The following is an 18,246-nucleotide window of genomic DNA, read 5'->3' on the forward strand; positions in this document are numbered from 1 at the left end:
TTGCATATCTTGCTGGACTGTGTTTGGTTCTCTCTGGAGTCTGCTATCCGCTGAGTCTATTGCCATCATTGACTGTGTTATCATTGTGCTGGACTACTTCAAGAGACTTTCTAGATTGCAGACCTGATCAGTCATTTATATATATATATATCTATATTGTGCATATTACTGTGGATCGTGTATAAGGTGCCTGTGTATATCCTGTGTTGCAGTCTTCCCCCGTGCACCTCCTCACATATATATTCAGTGGTACAACTTGCTGATGTCAGACCACTGATCCCTGTTTCCGGTATCACCTGTTCCATTATCCTCTCACATAGCAGTGGTACAACTTGCTACCGCAGACCACTGACTACCTGGATACTTCCACCTGGATTCCATTCCTTCACTCAGACAGCGGTACAACTTGCTACCCGCAGACCGCTGACTCTCATCACCTCCTTGCTTCTGTTGGACATTCCTCCTCACTATAGCAGTGGTACAACTTGCTATCGCAGACCACTGACTACCTTCACGTGTCCTTGTCCATACAGTTCCTTGTGTATCATTACCTCATTATTACCAGTGTTGCTAGTCATAGACTTTCCTGAGCATCTCATCGGCCATCATTTCATGTTCCGTGATCACCCAGCTACCAGAGTACCCTATTACCATCTACATTGCTCGGGTAAGCCTACCATCTGGTGATCCCTGGGTAAAGACTCCTAGTGCCCGTGACAATATTAATGTTCTAAGTGGTTAGGATACCGGCTCCTCAACTTGTGTCCACACATTTTTAAAGTTGAATGTGTATTAAGAATTTAAAATAAGGAGTCTCCGCTGTTCTCCCACAGTCCAAAAATATACTAGTAGGTTAACTGGTATCTGACAAAATTAACCTTAATGTGTGTATGTTAAGGAATTTAGACTGTAAGCTCCAATGGGGCAGGGACTGTGAGTAACTAAATTTCTCTGTACAGCGCTGTGTAAATGTTGGCATTATATAAATAAATGGTAATGTGCAAAACATGCAAAAAATATATATTTATATTAAAATAAGTTTGGCAAGACAAACCTTGATTGTAAGTGCACAACTTTGTTAGGGGTTAAATTGTAATAGTTTTTGTTAGAATTTCTGAAATCACTATATGACACTGATGTGAGAGCCGATCGTAGACAGAGCTAAGCACAGCCCGGACCGCCAAAAATGAAGAATATGCAGCAAAGCAAAGTGTACTTAACTATAAGATGTAGAATAGATAGATAGATAGATAGATAGATAGATAGATAGATAGATAGATAGATAGATAGATAGATAGATAGATAGATAGATAGATCTATTAGGTCCTTTTAGACTGTGAAAGGAAAAATGTCGGAGAGCTGAAATGATCTTTTAACATTTAAGTGTCACCAGGCAGTTCATGCCCTTTTATCATCATCATCGATTACTTAGATGGCATCACATCCAGTCTCCCACTTAATTTACTACCTTTTCTTCTGCCTCTTCCCCTCTTTCCCCTTCCCTTATCCTCCATTCCTCCATCTCTCCCCAGTGTCTCTCTGTCTGTCTACCCCAACCCTCAGATTGTACGTTCCTTTGAGCAGGGTATTCTCTCCTCCTGTCTTCACCACTGTTAACTCTGCTCTCCAGCTACTTAGCACTCCTCCTTGAGGACCCTCTTCCCCCCGTCCCCTCTCGCTTCCTCCTCTCCCCTTGGGGGTCTCCCTGTCATCCGTGCCTTCCCTCTTGGACTCCGTCGTTGGCGGACCTTCCCCTCTCCCCTCCCCCGCCCTCTCTAGCTGTGCTTTGAGCTCACTGAGTTACTGTGCTTATTGTTTACTGTACTGTGCTGTCTGACCTCGTTTGTAATTTCGTTTGTCCCTGTACGGCGCTACGGACACCTAGTGGCGCCCTATAAATAAAAATTATTAATAATCATAATAATAATAATAATAATAATCACAGAATATGCAGCGCCGTATAATCAACAAACTATAAATAGAAAAAATATAGATATGTAAGACACAAGAGAACAACAGAATCAGTAAAGATCAATACAAGAGACTATACAGAAAGGACGTAGATAAGACAACACAACTAGAACTAAGGAAACATTACACAGAGGACGAGGAGATCAGAGGTGAGGGGAACAGACTATTGAGAGTTACCATTCAAGAGGCAAATCTCCCAGGCTGTGCGAACCTTCAATTTATTGAATCCCCACCAGTCTATCATGAAGTTTAGCTGCTGACAAATCAAATCCTTGAAGCTTGGTAATTGAATGGGGTGAGGTAAAAGTGATCGATACCTTTAAAGGAGATACTATTTTATATTTTTTTATTTTTTTTAAAAAATCACTATAATGATTTGCAAACATTTTATTCATTTTTCATATCTATTATATGTAAATAAAATTAATCATCAGCTCTTCTGCAAAAAACTAACAAGTTAACATTAGTGGGACTTCCTGACAAGTTTCATTGTAGTGAGTTAGGAAGGGAGGAGATGTAAGAGCTCAGACAACCATCTTTACAAACGCAATATACAAGTTGACTGAAACCTTCAGATCCCAAGTAGATAGGTTAGAAACAGATTCAGGAATCAGCAAAATATTAATAATTTGCAAATCATCTTTTTATTTGGGGATACAAATGTAAAAACAGGTTAATCTTTAACTCGTCCCATTCTCATCTAGACAGACTGCAAATAATTATGGGTGATACGGACACGTCGCTGAATGGCTACATGATAAAGGCAGCTGAAGGGAGAGAGAAGATTATTATAACATTGTATCAAGTTCTGACTCATACTGAACTCACCACATTCTGAAAGTTCAAGAATGTCTTTAATGACGTCTTTCATTTAAAATGAATAAACCATTTATTTCCACCCATCTCATTTATTTATTGCCTTGAAATATTATTTCCAATTAACTCCCATGCCCTGGTTGTATCTGGAAATAGAGAGGAAGTTGTCAGCATTGATATTTCACGTCTACAGGGGGGAAATGCGTTTAGTGAAGGACAGGAAACTGCTTCATGGAGAAGATGAAGAGGATCCGAACATGGACTCAAAGTCATTTATTTACTGAGCAAATAATGGGAATGTGGAGAATTAACATAATTACTAATGTGTCTCTCAGAGATAAGCACAGTTTAATACGCGGTTTTACATACTCACTAAGTGTCTGAGCTATTGACGATCTGTAGGGTTAGTATAATTTATGTGGCCGTTTATATAGCTTATATCTATAACAAGTTAACCCGTGCATGATACTCATGCATTCTAGTCAAATCAAGCTACTTAAGGTCTTAAAAAGGTTCTTGTCATGCATTTGGGCCTAGCCCAGGCCTCCTCAGGGGAAGAGCGTTACTTCCCGGCGCAAGCGCCCTTTTTTAACGTGGTTTTGTCCACATGTCACCACCTCATCATTTTTCTCCATCACCTCATCCTTCATCTTCATCGCCACATCCTTCATCAAGCTACTTAAGGTGTTAAAAACTCCCCACTGTCACCCCTGGCAACCACCAACCACTCTCAACTGACACTTCTCCTTCAAGAAATATATAGGTCAGTGTATAACTCTGCCCAGCAGGTGGCGCTGCAGCTTGTTTTTTTTTTTTTTCACACACGCCACTAGGCATTTATATAGTAGATATGTCATCCTCATGGGAATATTTATTTTTATCTATATCTCTTTAAATTGTAAGCTCTTGTTTTTAATTTTCAATCGGATTATTAACAAGTAAGTGGCACCAAACAACTGTATCAGGTATTAGTCTACGGATGTTCCTTCCACCATCTGCCAGACTACATGCAAAGCTTAACTGGGGCCATTGTTTGTCCAAATCAGTGTCACTTAAGGTGCCAAAGTCTTAACATTTTGTTCACATAAATCACAAGTAGAGTTGTCATCTACCTGCTGTGGACAGTTCTCCATCTGAGCCCTCATCCAATCCTGAGGTCATCTGTTCAATGAGAAGGTTGCCCACGTCATGTGGGGTCAGTGTTTGGAGATCTCCACTTGTCTACCAGCCGTAGTCACTGGTATCCGTCGATGTCTTGTTTTCTCTACTAAGCCTCAGTGAAGATGTCTCTAATTTTGCTCTTGCTGGACCTCATTCACTCCTCCAGGTGAAAGACCAGTAAGACGACTGGTTATTGCAGATTATGGGCCTGATTCATTAAGGAACTTAAATTAAGAAGTTTCTTATTTCAGTCTTCTGGACAAAACCATGTTACAATGCAAGGGGTGCAAATTAGTATTCTGTTTTGCACATAAGTTAAATACTGACTGTTTTTGCATGTAGCACACAAATACTTGATAGCTTATTTGTACACTGACATTTAAAGTTGATATTTGTGTGCTACATGACTTTCCTAAGTCCCTTAATGAATCAGGCCCATAGTCATTAATGACAAAACATTTAAAAATGGAAAAAGTTTTTTTTGCTTTTTTTCTCCATAAAGTGCATATATTAGGATGTTATTAATGTCTATTGTACATAAAATACATTGTTACAGTTGCTCCTGATTACAGACACATGTCCTAGCTGTATACACAGCCGTCATCACTAGTAATCAGCACTTACACCTGACCTGTATTTGGAGCAGGTGATACGGCAGGAATAGAGCATACGGCAGAAAATCACGTATCTAAGAGATGCCCAAAGTTTGAATCGGACGCTGCTGCGTGCGCTCCAGCTTGGCACACTTACTGTGCATTGACCATGTGCATACACCCCGTCCCCTTGCCGTTCTGCCCATGAAAACGTAGACTGTAGTCAGGCCCGGCGCTCCCATTAGGCAAGGTTAGGCACTTGCCTAGGGCGCCGGGCTCTGGAGGGCGCCCTCCAGAATGAAAATTACTTTAAAATTGTGCGGCGACCGCTGACCATACCTATCACGGCCGCCGCACAGCATTAGTGTCAGTGAGTGTAGGGGAGGAGATGGAGCAGAGAGGCGGCGGTGGTGAGGTAAGGAAAGACGGGGTGAGGGGGGAGGAGGGAGGAGGGCGCCGATTGTTGCGGGGGGGGGGGGGGGGGGGGCTGGGGCGCCGATTTTGTAAAAATGCCTAGGGCGCCATGGAGGCTAGCACCGGCCCTGACTGTAGTAAGTGTCCTATGCACTCGAAGATGAATTGGATGTTTCTGTGTTCTCTGGAGTATGGTTTGTTTCTGGGCATGCGCAGAGCGATATTGCGCAAAATACACTAGATATCAGCATGTAGGTGCCTCAGTGAATCACGACCACTGTTGTTTATACCATATAAGCTTTGATTTTTTTTTCTGTAACTACAATCAGTTCTACTTTTACTACTGTACATCTGAACCACATCCAGTTTCAATCTTTGATTTTTTCTTTGTATGTATCTGTAATTTTTCAGCGGCGATGATAAACTGTAGATGAGTGGTACTGTGTGACTTCTGTGCGGTGGAAATATACAAAGTATTTCCACCATTTTCTTCATATGTAGCTGACCTGGAGGTATATTTACAAAACTGCATTTTTGAAAAAGTGGAGATGTTGCCTATAGCAACCAATTAGATTCTAGTTATCATTTATTTAGTACATTCTACAAAATGACAGCTAGAATCTGATTGGCTGCTATGGACAACATCTCCACTTTTTCAAACATGGAGTTTAGTAAATATACCCCTGGTGTTAATAACACACTAAGATGACTTATATAGTAATGGGTATCACAGGTTCTACAATTTTGTACCAATTTACTACACTATATATTTTTTTCTCGTCTTACCCTTTCCCCCCCCAGTTTCTTGGATCGAGGAAAAAAAGAGCGTATTTAATGAAGATTATTACACAACAAATACTTTTATAGAATCCCAAAGATTTTAGGGATAGACTTTATATATACTGTCTTGTGATGAGCGGACTTTTAACTCCTTGGGCTAGATTTACTAAACTGCGGGGTTTGAAAAAGTGGAGATGTTGCCTATAGCAACCAATCAGATTCTAGCTGTCAGTTATTTAGTACATTCTACAAAATGACAGCTACAATCTGATTGGTTGCTATAGGCAACATCTCCACTTTTTCAAACCCGCAGTTTAGTAAATATACCCCATTGTCTGTTATTATCCAGACTCGTTTAATTGCTATGTTTACTTCCCATTGTAAAGTGCTACCAAATATTCTGACGCTATAAAATGAAAAATGTTGACAATAATAATATATTTGAATATTTATTTTTATTTACATGTATACATATCCATAGTTACATATCTACACAGCTTAATATGCTGGTGCTATGTAAATAAATGAAGATAATTAAATCTCTTTTTAACTGTAACAATAATCCTACACAAACTAACATATTCTCCTGCTACATACATTGGTTATTATGTAATAATATGATACACAGATAATGGAAACAGCTACTATCACCTGTTCATTCAGGTCAGTCCATGAAACAAAGTTTAATAAATGTAACAGAAAAGAAGATTTATTTAGTAACGTATGAAGGACAGACGTCAGTTTTCTCCAGCTTTCCATGTCAGGTCTGAACTGTACCCAGGAATGTTCCCCACCCCCTGCCCACTAGCAGTCAGTGTAAATTACACCAGCCTCATTAATTAATTATCCCCCTGAGAAGCATCTTGCTGTATGGCTGTCACACTAGAACACAGGGAGCTGCAGGAAGATACACAGGCTCTGGGACAGCAGGCAGAGGCTAGCTGGCTATCAATCAACTGGCCTGTCTAGCCCTTTATCCAAGTGACCAGGGAGAGAGAGGAAGAGGCTGATCCACAGTGGCTGGAAGATGGCGTGGGACCAACATCACAGGGCTTTTTCCACACATCTGAAGATTCTGCTGTACTTTGTGTCTGTATCTATGAGACCTGCACACTGTCAGATGGTAGAGGTAAGAGATCCGCATGGATGCCTGGGGTCAGGTGATGAGTGACACAGGCAATATAATGATCTCTGGGAGTACCTGATACATTGTATACTAGATACATTCTACTACATTCTACACTAGATACATTGTATACTAGATACATTCTACTACATTCTACACTAGATACATTGCATACTAGATATATTCTACTACATTCTACACTAGATACATTGTATACTAGATACATTTTACTACATTCTACACTAGATACATTGTATAATAGATACATTCTGCACTAGATACATTGTATACTAGATACATTCTACACTAGATACATTGTAACACTACATTCTTCTAACATTGTTAAGCTTTTCATGTTGTCTCTGGAATTAAGTTTCTTTAACAATATCTGATAAGAATCCTACACTGATTCAGCAACACGGACTTAAATCCAAACTGGGACATGCGATTACTTATGCAGATATTGCTATTTTGCTATGTATTGATTATTTATTTGCTACTGTGTGATTGTCTCTTCTCAATGATTGTCATTTTCACAGGGTACTAAGACAATAACCTTGATTAGGAAGGGTTCATTGAAAGTGCCTATGTCTTTGAATTTATCTATATAATCATATTTGGGTTGTCCCTCTGTTCTCTATATAACTGTATTTTGCACGGAATAATCTATTAAATACTATACAGCAATAATATTAGTCTGTCCTTGGTATTAGATGTCATACTTCTGATTATATAGATTTACTGTAGGTTTGGGTATTGCATTAGATATATTTAAGTTTATCAAAGGACATTTGGGACCATTAGTAATATTTATTGCAATGTTTGAGTAGGTAAAATAGTTTGCACGCAGTTTTATTATACGTCGGAATGAATGGTTTCTGTCTGTGCTCTTTAATGTAGACATACGGATATAAGAAGACACTTAAAGGGTCATGTAACATGTTAGCGGGGCATCAGATCTGAGGTCGCTCTCAATCAGGAGTGAAAAAAATCCCCCAGTTGTACAAGATTGAGGTGAAATCAGATCGGCGCAGCTGGCACAAAGTAACGTATTTACTGTGGGTAACTGTGCCCTGAACACTGAGAGATTGTACATCAGTGAACAGTGATACATACATGTTGGTATTTGTAAAAAGCTGAATAATGGATGTAAGTTAAAGTATAGATGTGTGTGACAGAAGGGGCTTCATCTGCACCTGGTAGGGGGTTTATTTATACAGATTTGTTTTGGGGTTCCGCTTACCATCAGTACCTGATAGTACTGACCACTCATCATCATCATCATTTATATAGCGCCACTAATTCCGCAGCACTGTACAGAGAACTCACTCACATCAGTCCCTGCCCCATTGGAGCTTACAGTCTAAATTCCCTAACATACACACACACACACACACACACACACACACACACAGACACACACAGACACACACACAGACAGACTAGGGTCCTTTTAATAGCAGCCAATTAACCTATCAGTATATTTTTGGAGTGGGGGAGCACTTGGAGGAAACCTACGCAAACACAGGGAGAGCATACAAACTCAACACAGATAAGGCCTGGTTGGGAACTAAACTCATGACCCCAGTGCTGTGAGGCAGAAGTGCTAACCACTGAGCCACCGTGACCACTCCTACTGATGCTTCTTACCCACCACTGTAAGTGTCACCTACCCACCACAATGTTGCACCCACTTACAGGAGAACTGTCACCGCCAGCCTTCTTCACTGGAACCTGCTACCACCTACTTGGTAGTTGTGTAGCTGCTGCAGCACCTCTTTGCTGGTGACTATATCTGGTTCTTCCTGACTGCTTACAGTGGTAATTTGGTAATCTTGCTGTCTCTGTTCTTTCTCTAGCTTCTCCAACTTGTCCTTCCTGCTCTCCAACCACAGCCTCCTTCCTTTCTGCTTCATATGCCTCCTGCAACTCCCCCTCCAGCCAAATCCATGCGCACATGTGACACCTAACTGGTCTTGAACCAATATTTTTCTCAGCCCCACTTGTTCGATTCCTCTCTCCTATTACTGCCCTGTTATCGCCTGATGCAGCAGTCTAGTTCTTCAGTCACTGCGGCCCTAGACAGGGCATCTCCGGCCAGCGCAGATCATCTCCAGCGATTCAAATCCCAAACCTGGTACTGGAAACAGACCCACCACCGGCCAATCATACTGCCAAGTGCTGATGGAGGAATTCTCGTTCCGGCGCTGACTTCCTCCACCACAAATTAATCCTGCCCCTCTCTCTCCCCAACATACCTACATTAAGTCCTTAAAGTTATTCATGTTACCAATCTTCATTGTCTCTTAGCCAAATTTAACTTGCTTCTCTTCCCGTCACAAGTACAATCACTTGAATTACCCCACCTACTTCAAAGGCAATATTGACACCATCATCCACCCATTATCCATCAGAAGTCTCCTGTGACAGGATGGACCTTGTATCCCACCCTGTCATGTTGCTGGTGACTGGCGGGGCTTGACTTGCCACCGTCCCCTTTCTTTATTCCATTTGCGCCCCTCTAACCGCAGTAGGAGGGGCTTTTGCTGCTGCCACTACTAGGCTCCTACACCGACATCTAGAACCACTTCTTCTGGGAAACTCTAGCTGCTAGTGTACCCCCTTGTTGGGCAACTGGGCTAGTACTCCTGATCTGTTTCTTTAGGTCAGAGCTGCTGGGGATGGTTCCCCTTTGCCTATCACACTGGCCAGAGCTGAGAGGAGTAGGCAGAGTGTTGTTATTAGATGGATTAGATTGGTCTAATCTGTAGGTCACAGGAATTGCAGAAGGTAAGTAGCCATCAAAGCAGGATCCTTAATGAGTGATGTTTACTCAAGAAGTCCTTATAAGGACAGTTACGCACTAGTTTTTGGTACTAGTGTTTTCCATAAGCTCAGATGGTATAATACATAATATGGTCAAACAGGGCTCTTTTTATACAGTTTGTGGCACACATGTTGGTTGGGGGTAAGCCAGCCCACTGATCCCAGGTGGCACCACAAAGTCCGAGATATTATATCCGATGTTTACCCTCAGGATGTAATATTTTCTAGACTTGGAGATAACACAATTTAAATTTAACAAAATTTACATCAATCTGTGATTTCCCAAATTGCTTGCTGTTCCATTATTCAGACTGATTCTAAGACAATGGATGAAAAATTACCCAGAATAGAAAGGTAACACCCCCAACCGCTTCAGACTAAAAAAGATGTTGGTCACTCTGAGATGAAAATACTTAATTAGCATAGGAGTTCCTTTCTTCCTTTCTTACAAAAGCAAGCTTCCTCCAACATGGTGTATTACCTCATAAATCAATACATAAACAATATGAAATAAATACATTTACGCTCCCAGTGCCCAGAGCCAGGGCTTAGCACTTACTGGTGCTGTGCGCCGGTTACTAACCAGCGCCACATGTCTATACATGTAATATTTACATTTAAATTAATAAACATACCCTTTAATACAGCTTTAATCCCTTAGTGCTGAGGTTTCAACCATTAGGCACAGCGACATCAGGTGTTAACCCATTCGATGCTGCAGCAGTCATCTTGACCATGTGGGAGATGAGGGGAACCGGCCACATCTCCCCTCTAACCAACACCTGAGATCCACCTTCTCCTCCTCTCCCTGATGTACCTTCACATCTTTATCTCTCTAATCAATATAAATGTGACCTCTCCCCTACTGTGACCAGCAGCCATTGGTGGGGCGATCCTTCTGCTTCCAGTTCCCACAGTCCTCATAATCCCCAGAGCTGGATTAAATTCCAATGGGCCATTGGCAAGATACTAATTTGGACCTCAAATGGGCCCTACCAAGACCCTATTTTACAAAGGGAATGATCTGGCTCTGCCTTGCCCCCCCCCCCCCCAATCCATATTTACTCTGTAGATTGTCTCAATAAACAAAAAATTAATAAATAAAAGTGAACTATGAACTTGGAGAGTATTGATGATGCTAGAGAATGGTCTAAATGAAAGAGGTGTGGCTTGTGAATGGGGCGGGGCTTAGGATGCCAAGGGTAGTGTGCCACCAGACTCTAGTGATACCAAATGAGTCCTGACAAAGGGGTTTTGGCGAATAATGACAATTATTGAAAATGGGATGAGTGAATCGCTTGCGGTTTGATGCACAGGATAATTTATTATATTGGCCAAAATTTATACTTTTAATGAGTAAATTCTCAAAACTTTCATTACTGACTAGAAAAAAAAAAACAAAAAACAAAATTGAAATTTGAAAGGAATAAAAATGTGTTAATAAACAACATTGTATGTGAGAATAGTTGGGTGGGGTATGGAAAGAGATTCTGTGGAAGGTTTCTGTGTATGTGTGCTATTTTGTGGCTATGTATGATTGTCTGTGTGGGTGATGGGGGATTCGAACAATATGTAAACCATAAAATATATAGTACTTCCTAGAAATATGGCAGTGTGTAGTGAACAACTGCTATGACTGTTCTGACAAGATAATTCAATTCCCCCATGTACCAAAGCCTAATTAAAGCTCCACGAGGCCCAAGACAAGATACAGATTTGCTCCCTATCTATTTGTAAAATAGAAAACAAAAACACATACAGGGGTCTGTTGATCAAAACCCATCTTTAATGAAGAAAATTAAAAGGCAAAAATAAAATGTGGAAAACAAAAATCATAAAAAAAAAATGTAAAATTGGAGGACAACGGCTGAATATGTAGACCCTCAAAACAAGGTAGAATTATCTGACCCCTTTGTCGAGTGGGCCGTAGGTGAGAGCCTACGTTGCCTAATGTATGACCTAGCAGAGCAACAGTCAAATAATTTCTATTTTTAATCAGTTTTAGTTTAATTCTTCCATGTGGTAGAGATGTATGTTCTCTATCTTCCTCATCTGATATCCTCGAACATGGTTCAATATCCCTCTATAACAAGCAATGTCCTGTAACATTCCTTTATGGTCTAATTACACAGCGGCATCAGACGAATCTGCGTATATCTAGCGTGACTGCGCTGAGCCTCATTCAGTGTTACTGTATCCTGAGCTTATCGCCAAATACCAGGCAGCGGCCTCGTGGGGATTATTATCACAGCCGAACAGGTGCCTCCCCCCTCCCCCCTTCCTCTGCCGGGTCTTCTTAATTGCTGTTTTATAATAACAGGCACAGATTTTGCCAACTTAATCTCGGGCTATTAATAATGTTTATTTTATAAAGCCATCTGCTAATTTGTAGAGCAGCAGCCATAATGAGACATAATCACGGAGATTATACTGAGCTCATCGCCTTTCAGCAAAGGGTTGTTCAGTTTCGATAGCTAATTTTTTTGTTATCATTCGCTTTAAACATCAATTAGTGGCAAACTTTCGATCAATCAGATAACAGTAACCATAGCGACCAATGCAACTGATATAAGGTCTCATATACGTAGAACACAGGAAAAATCTGCCCCTAAGTGTATCCTTCAATTTGGTGTCATGGGATCTTCTCAGCCAATGGTGGATTATAAAAGGTCCCTGGGGGACTGTTTGAACTCATTTGGGGTGAGGTATGTGCTTGCTAAAAATTCTTCCACTATATAAGTCTCAGTTTATTGCTTCCCGCTGCCTCCATTCCCCTCCTCACATCATATCACTGCCCCTGTCACATGCAGCCCTGTCCTCACTAACACATCACTCATCTCCTGATATACTCTGTGCTGCTGGGGGACCCTGCTCCTTCCACTATATAAATGTCATTCTATGGCTTCCTGCTGCCTCCATTCCCCTCCTCTCATCATGTCACTGCCCCTGTCACATGCAGCCCTGTGCTCACTAACACATCACTCATCTCCTGATATACTCTGTGCTGCTGGGGGACCCTGCTCCTTCCACTATATAACTCTCAGTCTGTGACTTCCTGCTGCCTCTATTCCCCTCCTCTCATCATGTCACTGCTCCTGTCACATGCAGCCCTGTCCTCACTAACACATCACTTAAACCTTTTTTTCCACATTAGTGTAAGTGAAAGTCCATTTAATCCTGACAAAAGTTTCTATTGTGTATGTGATATTTAATTTGATTTTTTTATTGTGCGCAGAAATACTACATAAGCATTTACTACAAACACTCATCTCTATGCCATCAGTGCGCTATCTGTTCTATGTGGGGTGAAAGTGCACACGCTTGTTACATGTAGAGAGAAGGATTTTCACACTTTGCAATATAGTTGCAAAAGTGTTTTATATAGTGATGTGATAGCATTATGGTTACTGCTAGATAAAGTAAGAGTTCTTTACAATTAGGATATAAGTGCTGAGGATATTTCTCAGTCGTTGTTGCTACTTAACGATGCTGATTTGTGTTGGCTGCAAAGTGTACGGAATAACATGTTGGCTCATAGTGTTTCTTATTCTGTGAGTGCATTAATGTATTCGGATGTATGTACTAATTTTACCAACTTGGAGGTCATGCTAAGTTGAATGCAAATTGTGACATATTGAAAATACAATTATTTAATGTAGGACATCATCATTTTAGACAAGATAAAACACTGTAATTGAGGAATTGATGAAATAAAAGTATAATATAAATGATAACATTTATTCCCCTCCTGAGGTACAACTCTCTGGCAACAAGAGGGTTAAGGACAAAGGTGAAATGAATGATGCTCTCAGCACAGACCCAGCAAACCATTTCCTAATCATTTCCAGAGAGAGTAATAATGCAATAATTAGATTTACAAATGATCACTAAAGAAAACTCCAGTGAAAGAAACATGTAAAACAAAACATATCTATTATCTGCAGATAATTCTTATACAGTAACTGCAGATCTGCTAAATTAGCCCCTGATTGACCGAAGCCAGACTCACTTCTATCAGTGTTACAGCCCCATCCTAATAAGTGCACCTCATGCATTGTAGTATCGCCCAATTCATCACTAACTCCTGCCATTTATATATAATGCCATCCATTTATATCTAACTCCACCCAGTTAATCGCTAACTCCACCCATTTATATCTAACTCCACCCAGTTCATCACTAACTCCACCCATTTTCTTTTAGCTACCGCCACCCAGGTACCAATTATTTCATCATTAGCTCCTCCTATTTATATCTAACTCCACCCAGTTAATCACTAACTCCACCCATTTTCTTTTAGCTAACGCCACCCAGGTACCACTTATTTCATCATTAACTCCTCCCATTTATATCTATTGCCACCCAGTTAATCACTAACTCCAACCATTTATATCTAACCCCACCCACTTCATCACTAACTGCACCCATTTATATTTCTATTTTCCTCTCGTCACTGTGCATAGCATTGGCACCAATACTGATTTTAGGGGACTCTCCCAAAATGCCAACTGTGAGCACTTTTGGGACATATGTCCCTTTTAGCGCAGGTGGCAAGGGGAGCGGATTCTGAAAAGGATGAATGTTTGGGATGCTACAGACTACTGTGTGTGGATCTGATTGGTGAAAGAACGTTTCCTTACAGCCTCTGATAGCAGACTCCTGAGGGTGGGAAAGTCTCAGATATAGATTCTATGACAGGGGCACTCAAAGGGTTATGTTCCTTTGTCTGTGGTGGACAAAACTGATTCTAGTGCTAAATTACTGGAATTTCTGTTCCACCTTTAAACAAGTCTAATCTAAAATATGAATGCCAACAGCTGTCATTTTCTTCAAATCAGGCATCTACCTCATTCTGCATTCTCCAGTTATAGCGGATCTGTGGGGCAGCATGGTGGCAGAGTGGTTAGCATTGCTGCTTCACAGCACTGGGGGTTATTCATTGGGTTTGGTTCACACTAGGGAACTATCTATGTGGAGTTTGTACATTCTCTTTGTGTTTACATGGATTGCTTCAGGGTACTCAGATTTCCTCCCAATCTAAACATTCTGGTAAGTTAATTGCATTCTGACAAAAATGGACCCTACTGGCAGGGAATTTAGACTGTAAGCTCAAACCAGGCAGGGAGTGATGTCAATCATTCCAAAGTATAGCAGTTATTGGTAGAAAAAATAATAATTATTATTATTATTATAATAATAATAAAATAAACGATAATAATAATAATAATAATTATTATTATTATTATTATTATTATTATAACCCTTGGTGGCTTTCATTACTGCTGAGCTGAACGTAGCTTTCCCTGGATACCAGGGGAACGGTCTCCCTCAGCTCGGTAGTGTCCGGACTAAACTGATCACCCTGTTTCTCCTTATTCTGATCACATCTCTGGATATTAGCTTCATTTACTATATCTCTTCATGTTGGCCTTTTGGCTGATATCAAATGCTGTATCTGTTCTTGTGGCCTAATCAGCGTCGGACTGGCCATCCGGGAATCCGGGGATATCCCCTGTGGGCCCTTCATGTCCCAGTCCGACACTGGGCTAAGCTCCTTCTAATGAAGGCCAGTTGCTGGTAGCACAAGATCCCTGTCCCGTGGGCAACATGCAGTGGTGGACTAACCAGGGTGTCAGCTTGACGCTTGGCAAATGGGCCCTGTGGCCCCTGATGATGTGGGCCCTCTTAAGCATTAGACAAAATGTTAAAAATGTTAATAACCTTTTAGCAGCTTGAAAATATAATAGAAGTTCCAAAATGATTAGTGTTTGCAACTAAAGTTTACGTTGTTTTACTATTTTAATAAAATCCTTTTTCAAGGATATTTTATATTTAAGAATTTAATAAATAACTCTGAAAAAAAAATTCTGATTGGGGTTATGTGAGGCCGACACATATGTTATATAGGCTCAGATCTCAGATTCTGTAGCTGATTCTCGAGTAAATGTCTTTAACCTAATAATGGACCTTATTGTGCAGTCACTAGATTCACGCTTTGTACAAAACAATAAGTTGGATAAAGATTTATCCTGCTCGGACCCAGCAAAGTTTAAACCTCTTGCAGAGCAGGGCCTTGAGGATGAAGCATTGGACGGTATTATTAAGCTGTCCCCACAAATCAGCAAAAATCAAGTAATATTGGAATTGTTTTCTTTTGCTTCAAATGTTGATGTATTAAAGCTATTGCTTAATGATGGCGAGAATATGGATTCCAGTTGCAACAAGTGTAAAATTTGTAGCACTTGTCCATCGTATGTACTAAACATTCTGGCATCCAACAGACATCCAACAAGCATCTATTGAAAAGGAATTGTTAGATGATTGGATGCAGAGTTATTGACAGTCGCATAATCATCTAGTGAATTCAAACAGTTGCTCTTAATATAGTAGATTGCATGAAATATGCTCTTATGCTACCTGTTAATGTGTAAAATGTTCAGTACAAGAAAACTATTTAAAAATATCCGCCAATTATTGAATTTTTTTTTTTTTAAAGTAAAAATAAAATTAGAACAACCTGTATTTACATTTAGTATCTACTGTATACTGCCAGTAATATGTACAATATATGTGCACTGTAATTACTAAAAAATATACATTTATTTTGCAAAAATGTTGTTCCTTATTTTGGAACAAAACCTTATTTCCACTTATGTATTTTTTAACATTTTATTTATTTCTTATAAAAATGAAATGATATCCTTACAGTTGAGGGTGGGGCCCCCTTTATCTCCTGGCAAACAATCTTTTTAGACCCAGTCCGCCACTGGTAACATGTGACCTTAGTAAGGTCTACGCTGGATTTTCAACTATTTTGCTCTGGCCCTATGGGTCTGGGGGCCGGGGAGTAAAGGAGCTTTGGTGAAGGAGGGTCTGAAGATCCTGACTGCCTGAGGGCCTTATGGCTCCAGAGGATGATAATCGGGGTCCTTCTACCACTGGGTACTTTTGTGCAATTAGCGCTACAATAAATATTTACCACAAAATATTCATCTACTTCAGATATATCAGATCTATGTAATTATATAAAGCCTGAGATTCTTATAAGGTCCAGGGACAAAATCTGTATTTTACTTTGTTTTACTTTCACCCACACCCTGGGCCACCAGCGCACATGGGTACAATATAAACACACGCACAAAGCTTAATGCGGTTCTCTCAGACGTTGGCAGCATTAATGTTCATCATTCTAATATGGCTGCTTAGATGTGTGTGAGCGGGAGCACCAGTACGGAGCTGCAAGATCTGAGCTAGAGGCACCGTAGTTGCAGTGGTTCCTCGAGAACCGAACACACCTGAATTAAGGAGATCTGAGTACCGAGCCGCCTTGGTATTGTCGCGCACCCCCGGAATTGAAAACGAGGCAAAACGACATTGTGACGTCATCAGATCTCAGGTCTCGGAGTTTTGGATTCCTTTTTAAGATCCAACATCACTGAGGGTGGGAGGGAGGGCGGACCCCCATTTTTCTTTTCTGCCACTGCTGTGTGCCAATGTGTCCTAGATGTGCTAGGAACTGCCGTGTGTTTGTGTCATTGCTCTGTCGCTTACCATCCAGCCAGGTCGCTGCAGTATTTGTCCGAATGAAAATAATATTGTGACATGTGAGGTGGTCAAAATTGACTGCAAATGACTTGAAATTAGTGTTATTGAGGTTACTAATAATGTAGGAACAAAAGAAGAGCAAAATTATGTGATTTTTAGCATATTTTAGGATTTTTTTCTAAAAAATCCAAAACCAAAACACACGAGGGCGGTTTTGCCAAAACCAAAACCAAAACACAAGGCTAATCCAGATCCAAAACCAAAACCAGTTCACGGGGGACAGTGAACATCTCTTATTTGCAGCGTGGCGATCCCCCCCCCCCCCCCCCACTGCACCACAGAGCCCAGTCTGTTCGTGGCCCAAAACATAATCCACGAGAGCTCGCCATTTTTGGACATCAGGGGAATCAGCAGGAAGCAACTTGTGGGCTATTATGACTTTTGCTAGTGCCAGGAGAATAAAGATATATTTGTAAATTGTTTTATTCAGGGTATCCTCTAATGAGACTCCAAACAGACAGATCAGAGGGGTAAGGAGGGGGGGGGGTTGGCACCAGGTACAGTGTCGCAAATACATCTCCACACATGTGCCCGAACCGCTGAACTGCCGGACAGTCCCACAACAGGAGTCAGAAGTCACCGTCATGGAAGCAACATTTCGGACAGTAAGTGTCTGGTCTACCACCCATTGTAAATATAGAAACTGGTGTAAGGACGCAGGAGGTGGCGCCCAAAGGCTTTTACGTGCCTGAGTCCAGTCTTCATCAGAGAGCGGACCCAGGTCAGCCTCCCGTTTATGTTTAAGAGAGAATAGTCCATTGGGGTCAAATTTAGAATAAGTCCACTATGTTCCGGAGGCTTTCTGATGTCATTGTGACCTACACTGCCGAAATCATGAAGAAGTCCTGGGAGGGGGAAGTATCTGCTCCACACTGACCTCCATCCTTTCAGGGGAACCACTAGAAAATACCCACCCATACTGCAGAGAAAAACAGGACTGCAGCTTACCCTGCT

At 40.9% G+C, this 18,246-nt stretch overlaps 1 protein-coding gene across 1 annotated transcript in view; it reads left to right on the top strand.

Moving 5' to 3' along the window:
* Window positions 1-6,536: 6,536 nt before the first annotated feature.
* The window catches only part of TMIE (transmembrane inner ear), a 55,869-nt gene continuing 44,159 nt past the window's right edge, over window positions 6,537-18,246 (top strand). Inside the window, exon 1 of the mRNA XM_075211421.1 lies at window positions 6,537-6,864. Coding sequence (XP_075067522.1) covers window positions 6,763-6,864 — 102 coding nt within the window. The 5' untranslated portion in view covers window positions 6,537-6,762. The remainder of the gene's footprint in view (window positions 6,865-18,246) is intronic.

The sequence above is a fragment of the Mixophyes fleayi genome, chromosome 5 (assembly GCF_038048845.1).
Source record: "Mixophyes fleayi isolate aMixFle1 chromosome 5, aMixFle1.hap1, whole genome shotgun sequence".
Lineage (NCBI taxonomy): Eukaryota > Metazoa > Chordata > Amphibia > Anura > Limnodynastidae > Mixophyes > Mixophyes fleayi.